This window comes from Anomaloglossus baeobatrachus, chromosome 12 (assembly GCF_048569485.1).
Source record: "Anomaloglossus baeobatrachus isolate aAnoBae1 chromosome 12, aAnoBae1.hap1, whole genome shotgun sequence".
Lineage (NCBI taxonomy): Eukaryota > Metazoa > Chordata > Amphibia > Anura > Aromobatidae > Anomaloglossus > Anomaloglossus baeobatrachus.
In genome coordinates, this window is record NC_134364.1 from 55,805,028 (window position 1) to 55,823,288 (window position 18,261).

General features: G+C 47.1%; 1 protein-coding gene across 2 annotated transcripts in view; it reads left to right on the forward strand.

The window, feature by feature from the left end:
- The window catches only part of SYNE2 (spectrin repeat containing nuclear envelope protein 2), a 518,190-nt gene that overhangs the window by 427,084 nt on the left and 72,845 nt on the right, over positions 1-18,261 (forward strand). For both annotated transcript variants that reach the window (XM_075330437.1, XM_075330436.1), the window contains exons 82-87: positions 40-216; positions 1,703-1,858; positions 9,079-9,225; positions 11,180-11,350; positions 13,012-13,145; positions 13,268-13,472. In XM_075330437.1, coding sequence (XP_075186552.1) covers positions 40-216; positions 1,703-1,858; positions 9,079-9,225; positions 11,180-11,350; positions 13,012-13,145; positions 13,268-13,472 — 990 coding nt within the window. The remainder of the gene's footprint in view (positions 1-39; positions 217-1,702; positions 1,859-9,078; positions 9,226-11,179; positions 11,351-13,011; positions 13,146-13,267; positions 13,473-18,261) is intronic.

Consider the following 18,261-nt stretch of genomic DNA (forward strand, 5'->3'; position numbering starts at 1 on the left):
TAAGCAGGGCTTTAATTTAAAGGTTTGTTCCTCCGGTAGGGTTTGCGAAGAGAAATGAGCCACAAGCAGTGTATTGTCGATTTTGTCAACCAGTCATTACTCCAGCTGAGCGTGGGCGACGTGGAAAGCAGACGCTATGAGAGGATAGAGCTGGCCGAACTCCTGGGGTCCTTGAATCTACAGTGGAACAAATTGCATGGAAATGTCAATGCGAAGGTACAATGTCCACCATTAGGGTGTAATGTCACATATGAATATCATTTAATACCTTACACATAAATGATAGCAAAAGGCAGGACCGACCCTAGAGATATATGAGCTATGCCAGGGCAAAAAAACTGTCCCTCCAGATCTGCTCATGATCTCACACATTGTGCCCAAAGAAAACTGCAGCTAAATCCTATTTGTTTTTTAATTGCAAAAATGCTATTTATTCACTTTATGGAAATATTATTTGAGCACTATTGTGCTAGGGCAATAGTGGACAACTCCTTCCTTTAAGACATGAAGAGCAGCATAAAAGTAACCCAAGTATTTGTCAAGTTAAAGGGATAGTCCTTTTTGGGCAAAGCCTTTTATTTTTGAACAGACTCTAAAAAAAAAAAAAAGTTTACAATGGTATATTCCAACAATATGGCGGGAAACCAAGTATCAAGTATTTAGTTTACCAACAGTGCCCCCGCAGGGCAAATGAAGAATCACAATGTTCCTACTGAAACCGTAATGACGGACATGAGTGAGAGATGCGCTTTATAGTTGTCCTGGTTAATAGATAAGAGTCCCAAATTTCCTTTAAAATAAGTTTTCGAAACCAGACAACTGTAGCGCCCAGTGTCCCTACAGGGACGCCGACTTACTCACCGCTGCCGCCGGGTTGCTTCCTTCCCCGCAGCTCTGCTGCCACCCATGTGCTCATCTGCCTCCCTCTCCCCCCGGCTCTCTGGGAATGCACCTAGGGTGTGCGTGCACACTGGTCCCCCTCCTAAAGGACTTAGTGCCTCTCAGCCAATGGTGCACATGTAATTAAGGCACCCTTAGTTAGTTTGGATACCAGTTTTCTAGTAGTTGTCAGGTCCTGTGCAAGATCAGTCCAGGATCAGTGTCTGCCTTTCCATACCACCTAGTTGTCCCTGCCGTGCCCTCCATACATGTCCATACCCACCTGCATGCCTTACTCAGTCATCCCTTCTGTACCTGCCTGCATCTGTGCCCGTAACTGAGTCGGTCTCCTGTCCTGGGGGTCAGCTGCCACAGTCCCGGTCACCGACCTGGGAGTGGTACCTGGCGTCCCCCTCGCGGTAGGTGCTTAGTTAAGCCACTCCCACTAAAGGGTAAGCCCAGGTCCCCCCTGTGGTCTAATGGGTGCACTACTCCCGCTCCCCGCCTCTACATTGGCCGCGAGCGTTACACGACCTCATATAGTCTGAGATATCCGCACTAATACCTGTAATTATTGAATGAGTGGCATTGATTTTCTTCTTTCTAAAGTCTGTCTCTTTTTGGAAAGTGTACTTTTTGCAAAAAAAAAAAAATCATGCCGCGTCGCATTCTGTTTTGACACTTTTTCTCCATTACATAGAAGGGTAGGATACAATGGACAGGTCCTCGGTGTCACTCAGCTCTAATAGCCATTGAGGGTTACAAGGATTTGTGTTTCTGTGCCGGAGACGTGGTGAGGACTGGAGCACTTTTCTCTTTTCAGATTCAACACTTGGAGCAGGCTCTTGAGAACATATCAGACCAAGAAAGTAGGAGGCAGACACTGAGCAATTGGTTTGATGCCCAACAGCAAAGACTTAAAAAATTGCATAGACCATCAAGTTTAACAGCTGCTGAGAGCGTGCTGGCAGAGTGCACGGTAAGTGCTGACAACCCGTACATGCCCGCTACAGCTTCTAGCACGGCTCACTTATTTTTTGTGTATTTTCTTGTGTATTAGCGTGCTGCTTAAAGTGAAACCTCCTGTTGTTGACTGGGATCTAATCGTACACTGGCAGCGCTACTGCAGCAGTGTATATTTACTCTGAAACTTTAGGGAAAACATACTTTGAAAACTGCTGGGGACTAGTCTGAGGTCAGTCCCTGGTGGATTTTCCCACCCCAATCACATAGGTCTCTCCATCTTGTTTTCCCAAAAATAAGACAGGATTGTGATATTTTATCTCCAAAAGATGTGACTCGCCCACCCCAGGGCTATAGGACACCCGGTGCCGGGCCGGACTAGTCCGGGGATCGTCAGTGGTGGCGGGGCCCGGCTCCGTGGCCCTGGTGGGTGTCAGTTTAAATATGGCTGATGACTTGGTGATGACTAAAGTTTGTGTTCGTGACGCCACCTGTGGTATGCGGCTATTAAGCCGCCGCTGCTGTGTAAGGCCTCCGGGGTGATGATATGGCAGCAATGATGGTACTGCTCCCCACAGGTGGAGCAATGCCCCGGGGCACACTGTTGGTGCTCGTGAGAGTCTATGGTGTAATGGAAGGCTAAGCAGATAAAATAACAGAGACCACTCCAAGGGTGCAGTTTCAAGTTCTTTACTCACATGTCCTGGTATGCGCACACTGGTGCCCTCAGACGACTGGAACCCACTGTCAGGGACCTCTGCCGTTTCTGGGTGATTCTTGGAGTAAAAACCGGTACCCTTCTCTCTAAGGTGTCTCTATCTTCAGCTGTCTTCCTAAGCCTAGCTCTTTTAGGATGAACCTGCTCGGCCTCCACTACAGCCTCCAGGCTGGGGGGTCACCTGTCGGATGATTCTCCCCTTTTCTAGAGGTTCTGCTGTGGGCTGTGGCCCGGGGAGTTTACAACTTTCCCTGGGCCTCGGTTTTTACTGTTTGGAGATGATCTTTGCACTCCTCCGGTTTCTAGGGACCGTCCCCTGCTGCAGCTTGATCCCTCCACCGATGTTCCTGTGGAACAGGCCACCACAGCTCTACAGCTATCCGTGGCCCTGGAATCCCTTCTTCTCTCTGCTTGGTGTCACCTGGACCCTCTGAGTCCCAGGATCTTCACCAGGAAGCGTCTCTTTCTTCTTCTCAGCTCCTGACTGACTTGGAGCTCTCTTTCCTTCTCTCCTCCTTGCCTGCCTCCAGCAGACCTCCTCCTCCTTCCCCACTCTCGCTCTATCTTCTGTTGCTTTCTCTGTGCGGACACTCTGAGCTCACAGAGCTCCTTTCTCTTTCACAGCTACATGCTGGCTCCTCACTCTCTCACTCTCTGAGGTAAACTGAAACTAACTTGACCTTCCTTTCTCTGACTGCTCTCTGGTGGCTCCTCCCACCTCCCCAGTTGCTAAGCTATACCCTATAGGAGTAGGGATGGGTCTTACGGCCCCTCCCAGCATGCAGCATGGGAGGGTAACTGCCACTGTCCCTGGTCCCAGTATGTACCTAACAATGGGTGTTGTGTAGATTTACCAGGGGACCGGTGTTCACTCCTTTCCTCACCCAGAATGGGGCATCACACTGCTGGATGGGGTGCAATGTCCTGTGGCTACGGAAGCCTCAGGGGCGCCACAGATGCGCTAGGCAGTGGCGTAGCAACTGCTTTTGCCGCCCCGGGGCAGTTGTCAAATTTGCCACCCCCCTCCGTTGGCCATCGATAATCCAGAATATATATAACTTGGGTATCTTGGGTATTGGGTGGCGGATGGAGGGGGGCAGCGGCTGATGGGGAGAGCGGTGGTGGATGCAGGGTGGCAGCGGCTGATGGGGAGAGCGGTGGTGGATGCAGCGGGGCAGCGGCTGATGGGGAGAGCGGTGGCGGATGGAGGGGGGCAGCGGCTGATGGGGAGAGTGGTGGCGTATGAAGGGGGGCAGCGGCTGATGGGGAAGAGCGGTGGCGGATGCAGGGGGGCAGCGGCTGATGGGGAGAGCGGTGGCGAATGCAGGGGGGCAGTGGCTGATGGGGAGAACGGTAGTGGATGCAGGGGGGCAGTGGCTGATGGGAAGAGCGGTGGTCGATGCAGGGGGGCAGCAGCTGATGGGGAGAGCAGTGGTGAATGCAGGGGGGCAGCGGCTGATGGGGAGAGCGGTGGTGGATGCAGGGTGGCAGCGGCTGATGGGGAGAGCGGTGGTGGATGCAGCGGGGCAGCGGCTGATGGGGAGAGCGGTGGCGGATGGAGGGGGGCAGCGGCTGATGGGGAGAGTGGTGGCGTATGAAGGGGGGCAGCGGCTGATGGGGAAGAGCAGTGGCGGATGCAGGGGGGCAGCGGCTGATGGGGAGAGCGGTGGCGGATGCAGGGGGGCAGCGGCTGATGGGGAGAACGGTAGTGGATGCAGGGGGGCAGTGGCTGATGGGAAGAGCGGTGGTGGATGCAGGGGGGCAGCAGCTGATGGGGAGAGCAGTGGTGAATGCAGGGGGGCAGCGGCTGATGGGGAGAGCGGTGGCGGATGGAGGGGGGCAGCAAATGGAGGAGGGCGGTGGCAGATCGGAGGCAGTAGCGGCGGTGGATCGGGGGCGGTGACTACTGCTGCTGCGGCAGCGGTGCGGCTGAAAGGGGGCAGTGGCGGGGGAAGCGGTGGATCGGGGGCTGATCGGGGCAGCGTTGGATCGGGGGCACTTACAGGGATCACTCTCCTCAGCTTTCACGGATGAAGTGAAGCTGAGGGGAGTGGTAACCTACAGGTCTCCGGCCGCAGATTCAAAGTGATTGGAGAGATCGGTCACAAGGCCGATCTCTGCAATCAGAGCTTGGGGCGGGTGAAACAAAGTTCACCCAGCTCCAGCCAATGATCAGTGCTATAGCTGGCACTGATCATGGCTGGATTTCAATGTTTCAGCCATTTTCAATGGCTGAAATATCATAGTGGCTGTGATTGGCTGAGCGGCATTCGTCAGCTAGTCACAGCCTCCGTAGGTCCAGGGGGGAGACACCACCCCTCCTGAGGTCAGGCAGAGGTCCCTTCCTCCCTGAATCTAAGGTTTTTGCACACCGATTGCAGCCACCGAGGCCGCGATTTTTGCCATGACGTACTGGGTACATCATGGGTCGTTAAGTACCAGGTCACCATGATGTACCCAGTATGCCATGGGTCGTTAAGAGGTTAATCAACAATTATTATTTCTTCTATGTTTTTATATTTTTTATTTTTTACCCCCAAAATACCGCCCTATGACACGTGCTGCCTGGGGCGAACCGCCCCCTCCGTCTGCCCTTTGCCACGCCACTGACGCTAGGGCTTATTTTCAGGGGATTTCTAATATTTATTTGCTTTCTTTAATGAAGGATCCTGCTGTATTCTTTAAAGGGAATCTGTCAGGTCATTTTTGCACATTTGCACACCATCCTAATAACCTAATATCCTAAAATAGGGCTTGAGTAGCCCTTTCAGGATATGTAACTTTTATTGCTGTATGTTTCCCCATGGTGTCACTGTAAGTACCGGAAAATATATAGTTGTGCGACAGCTGTTAATGCAAAATGAATATTCACCCCTTACTTCCCCAGGCCATAATCCTGTCCATCCTTCTGCACTGGCACCAGTGATTGGTTGCAATCCGACTGGCGTATAACTCGCATCACGATCCTCAGACTGGTCATCTGCTGTCCTGATCTGAGAGTGACAGCTGCATAGAAATACATGCTCACAAGATCAGATCAGGAGAGCAGATGGCCAGTTCGAGGATTGCAATACGATCCTCGGGCGAGTAACACGGCAGTCTGACTGCACGCAATCACGCTGTCACCAGCGCACAGAAGTGGGTGGGGAAGGGGTGAATATTCATCTTGCATTAACAGCTGGTGCGTAACACAATGGGGCAACATACAGCAATAAAAGTTACATATCTTAAAAGGGCTGTCCAAGAACTATATCAGAATACAATTAGAATGGTACGCAAAAATGAATCGAATCTAGGGCTTATTTTTGGAGCAGGGCTCATATTTTAAGCATATTCCAAAAATCCATAAAAATCCTGCTAGGGCTTATTTCAGGGAGTTATCGTCAGGCCTCCGGCTAGCTGTCCCAGGCACATGGTTCCTGTCCAGGTTTTCAAAGTTTTCTCTGAAATGCTGCAGTTTCAAGAGTAAAACATAACTGGGTGCAATAAAACTGCCAGATCCCTGCTCCCCGTGGTTCAAGCAACATATATCTCATGAGAGGTTTCCTTTTAAAGGGGTTGTCCAGGATTGGGATGAAAGTCTCCAGTCATTCTGTGTACTGCAGACTTTTGAATCTTTACAGCATGAACACTACACACTGTTAAGATTCTCCAGTGCGTTTTGCATACTTGGCGTTCGTTCTTAATGCAATTGTATTTTGCAAGGCCTTGTATGTCTAATTGTAGTGTGGGTGAAAGTATGCAAATGACATACTTGTAGTCCTGCTCTCATCGCTAGTACCAGAGAATCCTGACAGTGTGCAGGGCGCACACTGTAAGGATTCAGAAGTCTGTAGTCATATATTGACTGCAGACCTTCATCCCAAACTTAGACAATCCCTTTAAGTTTGTTTTTGGAAAAGTATCATTACCATTTAATAACTACTTTTGATTGTAGCACTCTCAAGATGATGAGAATGTTTCGTCTATCTGCTCTTAATATTGAGAGCATTGTAAAGAATTGATATTTCTTCTCATACATAAGTATATTTACCTTAGGTGACTTTACCGGGCATTAAAGTGTGTTTTAAGCGAATGTATTTATATAGCGGGTTTTCCATCCAGATGAATCAGACTCCACTTGATGCTACATGATTTCAAAAGAATGTGCACTTTAGCAAACCGTGGTTCAATCATGCACAGCCTGTTAAATAGTGGCACTGACTCTCTAGTACACCATGGTGCATTGTCCCAGGAGAGGAGGTGTTTAGTGGAATCCGGCAGAGTAAATGACGCCTTCTAACCTTGCCCATAATAGCCTGGACTTAAAAGTAGTTACATCCATCCAACTACTCAGCAGTCGGCACTATTGTCTTGCAGAAAGACGTCCTGGGTTTGAATTAAACCAAAGGGAACATCTGCTTGGAAGGTTGTCTTGTGAAAGAACATTACCGCCCATCCAGACAATAAGCGAGAACTTCTAAATCGGTAGCGGTCCGATGGATGGACATAGACCGGGCACTTTTTTTACCGCTTGGATGTAGCAGCAGTGTGCATGCTTCACCGGACATTCCCTTTAACATCACAGCAGTGTCTGTATTTATTCCTAGGCTTTGTTCGATAGTAATGTCATTGTAGAGAATACATATATTTCTAGGCTGTGTTCTATAGTGATGATGTCGCCATAGGGTTATTTTTACTCCAAGATATGGGTTCTATTGTGATGATGTCATTGTACAAGGTATTCTTATTCCTAGGCTGTGTTCTGTAGTGATGATGTCACCATACGTCTTGCTCTTATTCCTAGGCTGTGTTCTATAGTGATGATGTCACCATACGTCTTGCTCTTATTCCTAGGCTGTGTTCTATAGTGATGATGTCACCATACGTCTTGCTCTTATTCCTAGGCTGTGTTCTATAGTGATGATGTCACCATACGTCTTGCTCTTATTCCTAGGCTGTGTTCTATAGTGATGATGTCACCATACGTCTTGCTCTTATTCCTAGGTTGTATTCTGTAGTGATGATGTTATTGTACAAGGTATTCTTATTCCTAGGCTGTGTTCTGTAGTGATGATGTCACCATACGTCTTGCTCTTATTCCTAAGCTGTGTTCTATAGTGATGATGTCACCATACGTCTTGCTCTTATTCCTAGGCTGTATTCTGTAGTGATAATGTCACCATACGTCTTGCTCTTATTCCTAGGCTGTGTTCTATAGTGATGATGTCACCATACGTCTTGCTCTTATTCCTAGGCTGCGTTCTATAGTGATGATGTCACCATACGTCTTGCTCTTATACCTAGACTGTATTCTGTAGTGATGATGTCACCATACGTCTTGCTCTTATACCTAGACTGTATTCTGTAGTGATGATGTCACCATACGTCTTGCTCTTATACCTAGACTGTATTCTGTAGTGATGATGTCACCATACGTCTTGCTCTTATTCCTAGGCTGTATTCTAAGGGGATGATGTCACCATACATATGATTTCATTTTTAGGCTTTGTTCTCTTGTAATGTTATCACAGTAGCGTTTTGTTTTTATTCCTAGGCTTTGTTCTGTTCATGTCAAAGCAGTGTATGAGTTTATTCTTAGGCTTTGTTCTGTTGTGATGATATCAGAGTAGTGTTTGTTTTTATTTCTAGGCTGTGTTTTGTTTTGATGATGTTACTATAGGTTGTGTCCTCATTAATAGGGTTTATGTTTTTATGGTGACTATTAAATAAACTTTCAAAGCTGTCTTTGACTTTAATGAAGTCACAATAGACTGTGTCCTAATTTTCAAATGTCCTTTGTTGTGCTAATGCAACAATTCTATGTCTTTTATTTCTAGGCTGTGTTTTATTGTGATGTTACTTTAGAGTTTTTGTCTCTTTTCGTTTTGTTTAGTTTATAATGTGTTGATTTCATATGGGTTTCTTTTTTTGCGGATTCCACCCGTGTACTGGTATCAGGCCCATAGTGGCATGATTGACATCTCAGCGAATGCAGGGAGGAGGAGAAGAGGGACTTCGCTTCTAATTACTCCTCCGGGCCTAAGGGAACTACATTTTGACTGTTTCCAAATAAAAGCACTTTTGTACTCTGCGGTTGGTGAGAGGTCAGCTCCTCCACACCTTCTAATAGGGATTCTCAGACCGCAGGTTGAACACGAAGATTACTTTGCTTAGAGTACAGAACAACCAAGGCGGCAATTGTGTAAAGTGGTCAAGGATGGATATTTTGTTCCTTTCGTAAAACACTGGTTGTTTAGGAAATAAATGTCAATGAAATGTTATCGTCTGTTCACGTTTTTTAAAAATCTTTGCTGTAAAAACTACATATATATATATATATATTTTCTTTTACTCTACCAGACTTTGAAGATATTGTAAAAGTGCAACTAAATTGGTGACATTGGATATTTCATGGACCAAGCGTTCTGCATAAGGATCAAATGCGTTTTTTAGCCTTACATTATGCTTTATAGACACCGGCTCTGTACAATTGTAAGAATAAGGCGGTTTTATTGTTATTCTGTTTTTTATCATAGGTGGTGGAGGAACAGCTAAAGGCTAAATCCGATGGGATTGAAGAACTGGAAGCAAACAGAATAGCAGCAGGAGGCCAAAATGTTTCCAATGAGGATGTATTGACAACGGAAGGTCTTTTTATAAAGAGGGACCAAGTTGCTAGACAAGTGAGAATTTCAGCTTTAAAGGCTATGGATAGTTTGCAATCTTCATTCCTTCATTTATTTTCAGACTTACTGATATGTAGATACAGCCTGATAAGTTTTAGACTTTTTACTTGTCGGAGTGTTCCTCCCAGTAATACAGGCTGGATATGTAGTGTGTGTGTGTGCGTGCGTGAGTATTCAGGGTTCTGCTATGTACATTAGCTTTATATCCTGCACTTATTTATATATAATTCCTGCCTGTTTAATCCACCCTCCCCGAGACTGTACATGCTGTCTCCCCTTTCCATGCTGTTTATAACAATATCCATTGTGCCATATCTAACAGTAAGGGGTACTTTGCACACTACGACATCGCAAGCCGATGGTAGCGATGCCGAGCGAGATAGTGCCCGCCCCCGTCGCAGCTGTGATATCTTATGATAGCTGCCGTAGCGAACATTATCACTACGGCAGCTTCACATGCACTTACCTGCCCTGCGACGTCGCTCTGGCCGGCGAACCGCCTCCTTCCTAAGGGGGCGGGTCATGCGGCGTCACAGCGACGTCACACGGCAGGCGGCCAATAGAAGCATAGAAGCGGAGGGGCGGAGATGAGTGGGACGTAAACATCCCGCCCACCTCCTTCCTTCCTCATTGCAGCCGGGACGCAGGTAAGGCGATGTTCCTCGCTCCTGCAGCTTCCCACACAGCGATGTGTGCTGCCGCAGGAACGAGGAACAACATCGTAACATCGGTCCTTCCGAAATTATGGAAATGTCGGACCCTACACCGATCATACGATTTCAACGCTTTTGCGCTCATTAATCGTAGTAAAAACGATTCACATAGTCCGATGTCGACAGCGACGACGGCTGTGCGTCACTTTCGATTTGACCCCACCGACATCGCAGCTGCGATGTCGTAGTGTGCAAAGTACCCCTAAGAGAATGGAAGGGACAGTGGAGTGAGAAGTCAGAAAAAAACAGGAGCTTTGACTGATTTTTAGCCTGTTTTTTTCAGAGAGTCAGCTAGATAAACGATTTTCAGACACTCTTCTGCAGTGAAGTAGTAGAGAAAATTGATTACCTGTCACAGTGATCGGAGGAGAGTGCAGGGGACAGGCGCTCCTAGCTATCCCTTATCTCAGAATTACCTCTGATGGTGAGGATGTCTGAGCCACCAGCCTGACCCGGCTCCTGACCAGCCCTGATCTAGTACCCCCTCTCTCCCTACCCCAGGGGGAGGGCCAGGACAGGAGTGTGTTAACACCAAAAGAGATAGAGTTTTTGGTTTCCCCTGTTTGTCTATCACACAGCATGCTCACACAAAGTTATCAGACAACAAGAGATAAGGAGGAAAACAAAGAGCAGGGGGTAAACAACCAGACGACGGGATGAATTCCACAGCACAACAAGCAACACGCATTAAATCACCAGTTACTGGAACACAACAGCACATGGATTGGTTTAGCAAAAGCTATAGTCGGAATAGGAAGACAAATTCCTCCATCTTAAAATGGCAGGGAGTACCTATGATAGGTCTCCTGCAACATGTGATCAAAAAGGTAACCAGCAGGCTAGCTGAAATTAACTCCTGCTGGGCCAATCACTAATGATCACACAGCTGGTTGATGCCCGAGCCTGCCTGTGCAACTCAGGAGCACCAGAGAGTGCATAGTCTGGAGGAGTGTCAGTCTGCAGTCTGAACAGTGTCTGATGCCGCCATGACACTCGGCGACTTTCAGAGCCAAACATCGTGTGACATTAACTTTGCAATAAACAATAAAAAAACATTATTTGAGAAGATATAAAACATTCAAGTTCCTTGGATACTACAGATATTTTCATAGTTGAGCACTTCCTTCTGGGCAGAAAATGGACAATCACAAGATGAGAAGAATAAACCTATATTTTAGTAATTAATGTTGTAGATTGCGCCCGTATTTGTCTGTACTGATGTCTTGTGTTACGTGCAGGTTTCAGAGCTGAAGACATCCACACTCTCGGTGCTAGAGCATTGGAAAAACTATGATAAAAACCATGGACAGATAGAGAGGATGACTGTCAAACTGCAGTATGTTCTTGACCAAATTACGGCTCCACTTTCGTCAATGGACTGTCTAAATCAGCGGTTAAACAGGTTACAGGTGTGTATCCGCATGGGCATGTGAAGCTTGTGCATAGTTATATGCATACCGCTATAATACTTCCAAAAATCATATCAGAGGATCCACTGGTGGGCCCAGGCTCTCACACAAAAATGGACCCCTGAGGTCCAGCAGAAGACAACCCCAGCTGACATTCAAGTTACTCATTTACCACTCAGATCCATTTTCTTTTGGCTTGATTCAAAAATAACCAATTTGGCCCTATTAATGAGATGTCTAGTTCATGCAATGAACACGTTAATGGTAACACCTGAATTGTAGATGGAGGGTAGACCTAAGAACTAGAGATGGACGAACCCGCAGTGGACCGGACTTGAACCCGAACATGAGCCCTGACGCAGAACCCCATATAAGTCTATGGGGACCAAAACGTGTGTGCTGTAAAATGGTGTTAGTAAGAGCTAGGGTGCTTCAAAAGGAAGAAATATGGGGGTTAGAGCAGGACAGTTATACTTACCGAGTCTCCCGCGCCGCTGTTCTACTGTTTCCGAGTCCGATAATTAACTCTCATGCATATTCACTACTTCCCCCGCCCAGCCTTTGTGACAGCGTCTGTGATTGGTTGTGGAATGTAAAAATAAACAAATAATTGGAAAAAATGGATAGGATCCCCTGTATATCGATACTCATTTGTCAAAAATCAGAAATATCACCAAGTCCAAGGTTAGTAATGGGTGGTTGTCTCTGAGACCCCCGATTGCTAATCATGTAAGTATAAAGAAATAAATATAAAACACAGAGAAAAATCCTATATTTAAAAAAAACAAACAAACAACCTCTTTCTCCAATTTATTAACCATCAAAACACCCCTGCAGGTCCGAAGACGTAACCCACACAAGGTCCCAGGTTGATCCTGGCTCTGCTCCATCTGAAGTCGCAGTGCGCAGTCACATTAGAAAATGTGACCGCTCAGTGCGGTGTCAGGGACACACTGATGGAACCGCAGCTGTGAGCGGTGATGTCAGTGAGTTCACCTGAGGTCACAGCTGGTGGTTCCCACAGTCCACCAGCTGTGACCTCAGGTGAACTGACCTCTGGTGGACTTAGTGACCTCACCTCATGGGAAGTCAATGCCGGATTACCGAATTAGGCTATGTGCACACGTTGAGTATTTGGTTGCAGACTTTTCTGAACCAAAACTGCATATCCTGTTAGAAAAATACAGGAAAAAAGCATAAATATGCATTCAAGTTAATTATCGCACCCGGAAGCAGTGTGACAGCCACGCGGGAGACTCGGTATATGTAATTGTCATGCTCTAATCTCCATTTTAACTTTTTTATTTTTTTTTATTTCTATCTGGGTGGCCGGCCCAAAACAGTAAAACTGGCTTCCCTGAGAAGTGCATGGTTGGGGACCGGGCACTTACACTAGGTGTCTGGTTTGGAACACAAACTTTACAGTTCGGGTTCGCCCATCACTACTAAAAACTGCAAGTCATACACTGGCACTATATTGCTGCTAGGTGTCCATACACTGCCTGCATAATATTGCCACACAATCTCCTTGATAAACTTGTACCATAATGTTGATGTTTGTGCCGGTTGACCTTTAGGTCATTGGCGAATGGTGAATTTTGCATTGCAGTCTTAGAAAATATTAGCTGGTAGTTTACTCTATTCCTTATAATGTCCTACAGGCCGTTCAAGAAAAATCTGAACTTCATGAAGAACAATGGAGTCAACTAAGAGCTTCTCTGGGCAGCTTGAAATCTCTGTGTAGTGCATCGGCTATGGACATCCTGGAACAGGAGCACAGAGATATTCAGGGCAGGTGAGTGTTTTCCAAAATTAGATGTGTCTTCAGATGAAGAAATATTTAGCGCATAATATGACTATTGGAGGGTCTGTCTCCACACTATAGGTCACCATTTGCTTGATTTTTTGCCATGACAGGTGGGCTGCCTTAGATGAGGATGTCACTAAACATCTACGGAGAGCTGGGTCTTTACTTCAAGTCTGGAAGGATTACACTGGATCGTGTTTGGAGCTAGCACCACATATAGAGCAAGTGGAAGAAAAGTGTGAACAGCTCCTACGTGCTAAACTTTCTGAAGACCGAGCAAGTGACACCTTAGAGCAGAGGATCCAGGATCTAAAAGTAAGCGAAAGTAATTGTGACACCCTGGACTAGCCAGGTAGTCACAGATAGCGCCCCACACAACACCTGTCCCCTAAAAAGGTGTCATCAGCCAACTATTAAAACCTAGTCACCTCTCTCAGTGCTTGATGGACACACCAGGGGGCGGAGCCAGGCAGTTGGCCACACCCACCGAGGAGTTCTGAGGGCCTGAGGCAGGAAAACACAAGTTAGTTGGGAGTTCAGTTGTTAGTGGAGTTGTTAGTAGGAGTTTGTGGAGGAGGCAGGCCTGTGTGGCAGGTCTGCAGAGAACTGACAGGTGCCGGGGTTGGAGCCCGGGCACCTTTGGCTAGGAGGCAAGCGGTGGCCTCAGCCTGCAGGAGCCGGGAAGACGGCTCGGTGGAACCGTGGTGGACCGGGACAGGGTAGTGGCCCGCCGGTACTGACACGGGGAACCGAATCGGAAACCAGAGCACTCAGACCCTGAAACGAGGTCCACAAGCCACTGGACCGAGTTAATTAACTGATTGTGGTCTCGACTATAGGTCCTTTCCCACCCAAAGTCCCGACTGAAGACAACAGCCCAACGAGGGGGATAGAAAACCCACGGGCAGAGAGATCCCAGGGGCCAGCGTAAGCGGGCAAAGGGCTCTCCCAATATCCACAAAGCCAGGGAGCAGATTCCCGTCGCTGAAGCGCAGGCAGTCTACAGATACATAACACGGTGCAGGAAAAAGGCAGAAACCACCAACCGGGTGGGGGACCCGACTCAGCCGGCTGCGGACACCGACCACCATCAACTTGTTTTACCAGAGACTTGTGTGTGTTACTAATTTTGAGTACAACAGTGCCCTCCGGCTGCGCACCTCCTCGCACCGCCCAACCACACAACACCCAACGGGTCCCGGGGCCACCATCCCTGCCCATGGAGGGGTTAACATCTTGCTGCATAAACATCTCCCCTGGGTGCCCAGTAACTGCAGCGGTGGTGTCTACACCTTCACCACATCCCGTGGGTGGCGTCACGAACTTAACCACAGCTCCGGCTGTACACCTACGTCCCCTAAACCGCCAGTCCCCCTTTCAGATCGAAGTGACCACGGGGCCCCCGGGTCCGGAAGCGCTCGAGCCACCTACCAGCGAGCCCGGACCCAAGCGGCTCGGCTGCAGCCGAGCGTGGGGCGGTACATAATAAACTAGGAATGAATGGGAGCTTTGTATATAAGTACCATAAAAATGAAGTATCAGTCATGTTCTAAAATATTTTTTGGGCTGGAAATTTTACAATAAAGGTAGAAATATCTGAAATCCACTGCCCAATATTTAATTGTTGCCTTTGAGACTTTCTGTCCAGGAGCCAGTCCCAAATAATGCAGAAAGTATTCCAAGTAGTTTCCCGAAGGAGCACAAATGATGTTTAGGTTCCAAACAAAGCAGGAATTATGTCAACTGCACGCTGCGGAAAGAGTTGGCCACTTGCTCGGGAAGAAACTCGGGTACTGTGGACTAAGTGCTATAAAGTCAACTGAACGCCACGGAAAGAGTTGGCCACCTGCTTGGGAGAAACTTGGGTACTGTGGACCAAATGCTAGAATTACAGGACTTCAGATGGAAGAAAAAAAATATAATATGGTCCCATTAGTTGTGGTCTTGTACTTAATATAATAATTCAAAGCAACACTTCAGGGAACAGTAATAACTATGCAGGTATGCCGGCGTCTAAAAGAACCTTACTGGTTAGCAATGTGAAAAATTTTCACCACTTGACGTCTGGATCTTCAAAGCTTGATCATTCCGTCTACTACTTGCTTCACTGTCCAAATAGAGCTGATCGGAGATGAAGGGGCACAGCACTTGCTTCTGTACTCTGATCCCACCACCAAAAACTTCTGACATGTCAAAAATACTTTTTTAATTATGGGTAAGTACCGACCCTGTATGTTATATGGACCTCCCAATGTGCAATACCTTATTTTCCCTGCGGAGGAGCTGCAGTGGAACAGAACACTTACTGCTAAGTTGTTCCAGATTGTATTGTTTTGTGAAGCTTGTGATGGGGCACTATCTACCTGGTGATGCGTAAACTCAGATATCTGAAGAGCAATTCTGAACCATATGTTTCCGTATGACCCTACAACATGGACACCAGTGCAAGTTGTGACTTGTAAGAAGTAGTCCTCTCCCCAATACATAGCAAATTCTCACCCAATTGTACAGAGGAGTAACTCCATTGAGCCATTGCAATATTGTTTTGTTTTTCTCTGAGAAAACTCTAAGGCTAAGATCACACTTGTGTGTGACTCGTGAAAGTATCGGATCGCACAACCTGGACTGGTCGGCTTCTCTCCGGACACGAGCGTGCAGAAAAGTCTACAGAATAATACAACTACAATGTAGAAATCGCTGTCTGCAGCACATAGTTCTGGTCACTGCATGTCCCAGGATGTCTGGTCCAGGCATAGTAAAGGCAGGAGCTCTGTTCCAAGAAAAGGCCCAGGAGATACTGCAGACTGCGCCCTGTGCAGCTGCACTTTGCATGTCGTAGGCCAAGGGTGCCAAGTCCATCCTCCTGCTAGGAAAGTATCTTCACATCACCTACCATCAGAAACTCACTTACAGCAAATTATAGTTACAGATTATATAGCTTTGATGTTCTTATTATTATTGTTATTATTGCCTCGATGTTATGCAACGTCGAAAAGCCCAATCTGCCCAGAAGTTTTTGGAAATCATCAAAGGGAATTCATATAATCATATTTATAGGTCTCGATTCGCATGGAATAATGTTTTTTCTTCTACAAAGTTTCCTTTTAACAACTTATTGTGTTAGGGTGAACTATTAACCAGAGATCACTTGTTGCCTACTGTCTGGCCTAATTGGTGTGGACCAAGTGCATGCATAAAGAATTGACGTCAGACACAGTTGGATGTGAAATCTCTTCTTGATCACAGTAAAAATGTCAGCCAAGAGAGCGGTGCAGAGCATGCGTCCTCTGATATAGATTAGGGGCGTACACAAGTTCGGATATGCCCATTTAGTGGGACAGTTCATGGGATAGCCAATGGGGAGATCCGTGTTGCTGTTGATGGGCAGGTCTGACTTCAGTGGAGGAATCCATGGTGTCATCTGATCTGTGGCGTGGTCCTCTAGCTTGGCCAGTGGGTCTTTTCCATATATGGTGGTCTTCTTACATCTGGACATTCCTTGTATTCCAGGCAAAGTGCGCAAAACAGGAAATGGCAGCCATCTTTAAATCTGTGTCATGTGTATGATCTGAAACCTGAATTATGTAAGGCAAATCGACATATTTCCCACAATCTCTTGTCAAGAGGTTAATTAAATATTTGATGGAAAGGTCCTCCTCAACAATTGCATCACCTATCCATTTTGCAAGTAGCTGGAGAAGATCTAGAATAATCTGATGATGCATCTACCTATTGTATGCCACATCTTCACGTCTTGGGCACCTCTTGGCGAAGTCTAGATATGTACAAGCTATATTATATTGTTGGTAGGAGTTGCAACCATACTAGTTGCCGTCTAACCTCCATTGGCTTTCTACCATTCATTGACCTCAAATTTAATTAATTCTTAAACACTCTATTTTTCTTCTTTACTGTGTGCATCGCTCAGGTTTTTTTTTTTATTTTAAGGTTTTTAGATTTTCTCACATTAGGGTAAATATCTTTGGTAGCGGCAGAATGATTCCCGCCGCCGCGCCCGCTGCTCACGGGGCTGCAGACTCTTGTTTACAATCTCATCTAAGCCCCGGCAGCTGGCAGATCTAGACCAGGTCAGCTCAGTCTCAGACATTCGTTTCCCTGAAAGCTTCAATCATCATTTCTAATCTGTGTCGTGGTTTTTGTTTTTTTTCTTTTTGTGCTCGTCGTCTCTGGGTTCTGAAATTAACTCACAGCTGTAATACCCAGATGTCGCACAACTTCAGATATCCATCATGAAAATTAATCTGACTTGCAAGAACAGACTCCTTATTCTCCTACAGAGTAGCTGACACGCCGCATCCATTCATAGCTACTGACCGGTATTAATTAAAAAAAAAAAAAATTACCGGCAATTGCATGATTGCCCAACCTCTTGCTAGAGGAAAATTGTCATTTCATATTGTGATATTTATATGCTCCGGATGCAGAGAAGCTTTTTGCTGCCAATAAACATTGCTCAATGTGTGACCCTTGCTCTAGGTGTGAGTCCAGCTCTATTGTGGGCCTGGCTCTAGGTGTGAGTCCAGCTCTATTGTGGGCCTGGCTGTAGGTGTGAGTCCAGCTCTATTGTGGGCCTGGCTGTAGGTGTGAGTCCAGCTCTATTGTGGGCCTGGCTCTAGCTGTGAGCCCAACTCTAGGTGCAGGTTTGGCTCTAGGTGTGGTTTCAGCTCTAGGTGCATTCCTAACACTAGGTGTGGGTCTGGCTTTAGGTGCGGGCCAAGCTCTGGGTGTGGGCCTGGCTCTGTTTGTGATCCTCCTACTCAAGATGCGGGTCGGACTCTAGGTGCATACCCGGCTCTATGTGCAGGCCGGGCTCTAGGTGTGGGACTGGCTGTAGATGTGGGCCTGGCTCTAGGTGCATGCCTGTGTAGGCCTGGCTTTAGGTGTGGGCCCGACTCTAGGTGCAGGCCTGGCTCTAGGTGAGGGCCCAGTTCTATTTGTGATTCCCCTCTCAAGGTGCAGGCCGGCATCTAGGTACGTGCCCGGCTCTAGGTGCGTGCCTGGCTCTATGTACAGGTTTTGCTCTAGGTGTAGGCCTGGTTCTGTTTGTGATCCTCCTACTCAAGGTGCAAGCCGGGCTCTAGGT